The 1,258-nt window shown below is 45.0% G+C and overlaps 1 protein-coding gene across 1 annotated transcript in view; it reads left to right on the plus strand.

Annotated features, from left to right (window-relative positions):
• Dnah10 (dynein axonemal heavy chain 10) overlaps positions 1-1,258 on the plus strand; it is a 354,208-nt gene that overhangs the window by 28,300 nt on the left and 324,650 nt on the right. The window contains exon 15 of the mRNA XM_021187038.1: positions 942-1,114. Within this exon, the coding sequence (XP_021042697.1) occupies positions 942-1,114 (173 nt within the window). The remainder of the gene's footprint in view (positions 1-941; positions 1,115-1,258) is intronic.

Below are 1,258 nucleotides of genomic sequence, written 5' to 3' on the forward strand. Positions count from 1 at the left end.
TAGCTCTGGCTGTCCTGGAACTCACTTTGTAGACCAGGCTGGCCTCAAACTCAGAAATCCACCTGCCTCTGCCTCCCAAGTGCTGGAATTAAAGACGTGCCCACTACTGCCCTGCTGGAGGCAGGGTCTCACTCAGTTGTCTAGGCTGGTCTTGTAGTCTAGTTGGACCTGAAGCAGCTAAACTGAATGTGTGTGTGTGTGTGTGTGTGTGTGTGTGTGTGTGTGGTGTTAACATGTATGTTCATGTATGCAGAGGCCAGAGGTTGACATGAGGTGTCAGTCACCCCGAAAAATATTGTTTAAGACAGGGTCTTTTACTGAAACAAGACTATGGATTTGGCTAGACTGGCTGGCCATGCAACCCCTAGAATCCTGTCTAGGTGTGCGCTCTCTCTCTCTGTCTCTGTCTCTCTGTCTCTCTGTTTGTGGTATGCATATGTGCATATATGCCTGAAACTTTACACAGTGTTGAGAATCCAAACTCAGGGGCCAGGTGTGGTGGCGCATGCCTTTGATCCTAGTACTCGGGAGGCAGAGGCAGGCGGATTTCTGAGTTCGAGGCCAGCCTGGTCTACAGAGTGAGTTCCAGGACTAGGGCCAGGAACTATACAGAGAAACCCTGTCTCAAAAAAAAAAAAAAACAGAAAAAAAAGAAAGGATCCAAACTCAGGTCTTCCTGCTGGCAGAGTGAGCATTTTATACTTTTATACACCGAAATTATATATATAATATACAAAACATATTATATATATATATATATATATATATATATATATATATATATATGAACAAGGCAAAGAAACGATGCATAATCCACTAGTTTCTGTTTGCACCCACCCATTGGGGAAAAGGCCCACTTTTCTCTTTGCCAAGTTCATGTGTAGTTTTACGAGCAATGGCGGACAGTCATTTCCAAGCCGTGTACTGTGTCTGTCCCACAGAATATCATCACAGCCGAGGACTCAGCGATCATAGACAGGGGGACCACGTTTGTTATCAACTTCTCTCCCATTCTCAAAGAGATTATTAACGAAACCAAGTACTTAGAGCAGCTGGGATTCATCATCCCTGAACTGGCGAGGAACGTGGCCCTCCAGGAAGACAAATTCCTCAGGTGAGAAGATCCTTGTTCAATCAGAGGGGACACTTTTGGTCTCGGGGCCTCTTGACACTATTTTGATGGTGTGTGTGTGTGTATGTGTGTGTGTGTGTGTGTGTGTGTGTGTGTGTGTGTGTGTGTGTGTATGAATGAAATAAG

This window comes from Mus pahari, chromosome 23 (assembly GCF_900095145.1).
Source record: "Mus pahari chromosome 23, PAHARI_EIJ_v1.1, whole genome shotgun sequence".
In the NCBI taxonomy this organism is placed as follows: Eukaryota; Metazoa; Chordata; class Mammalia; order Rodentia; family Muridae; genus Mus; species Mus pahari.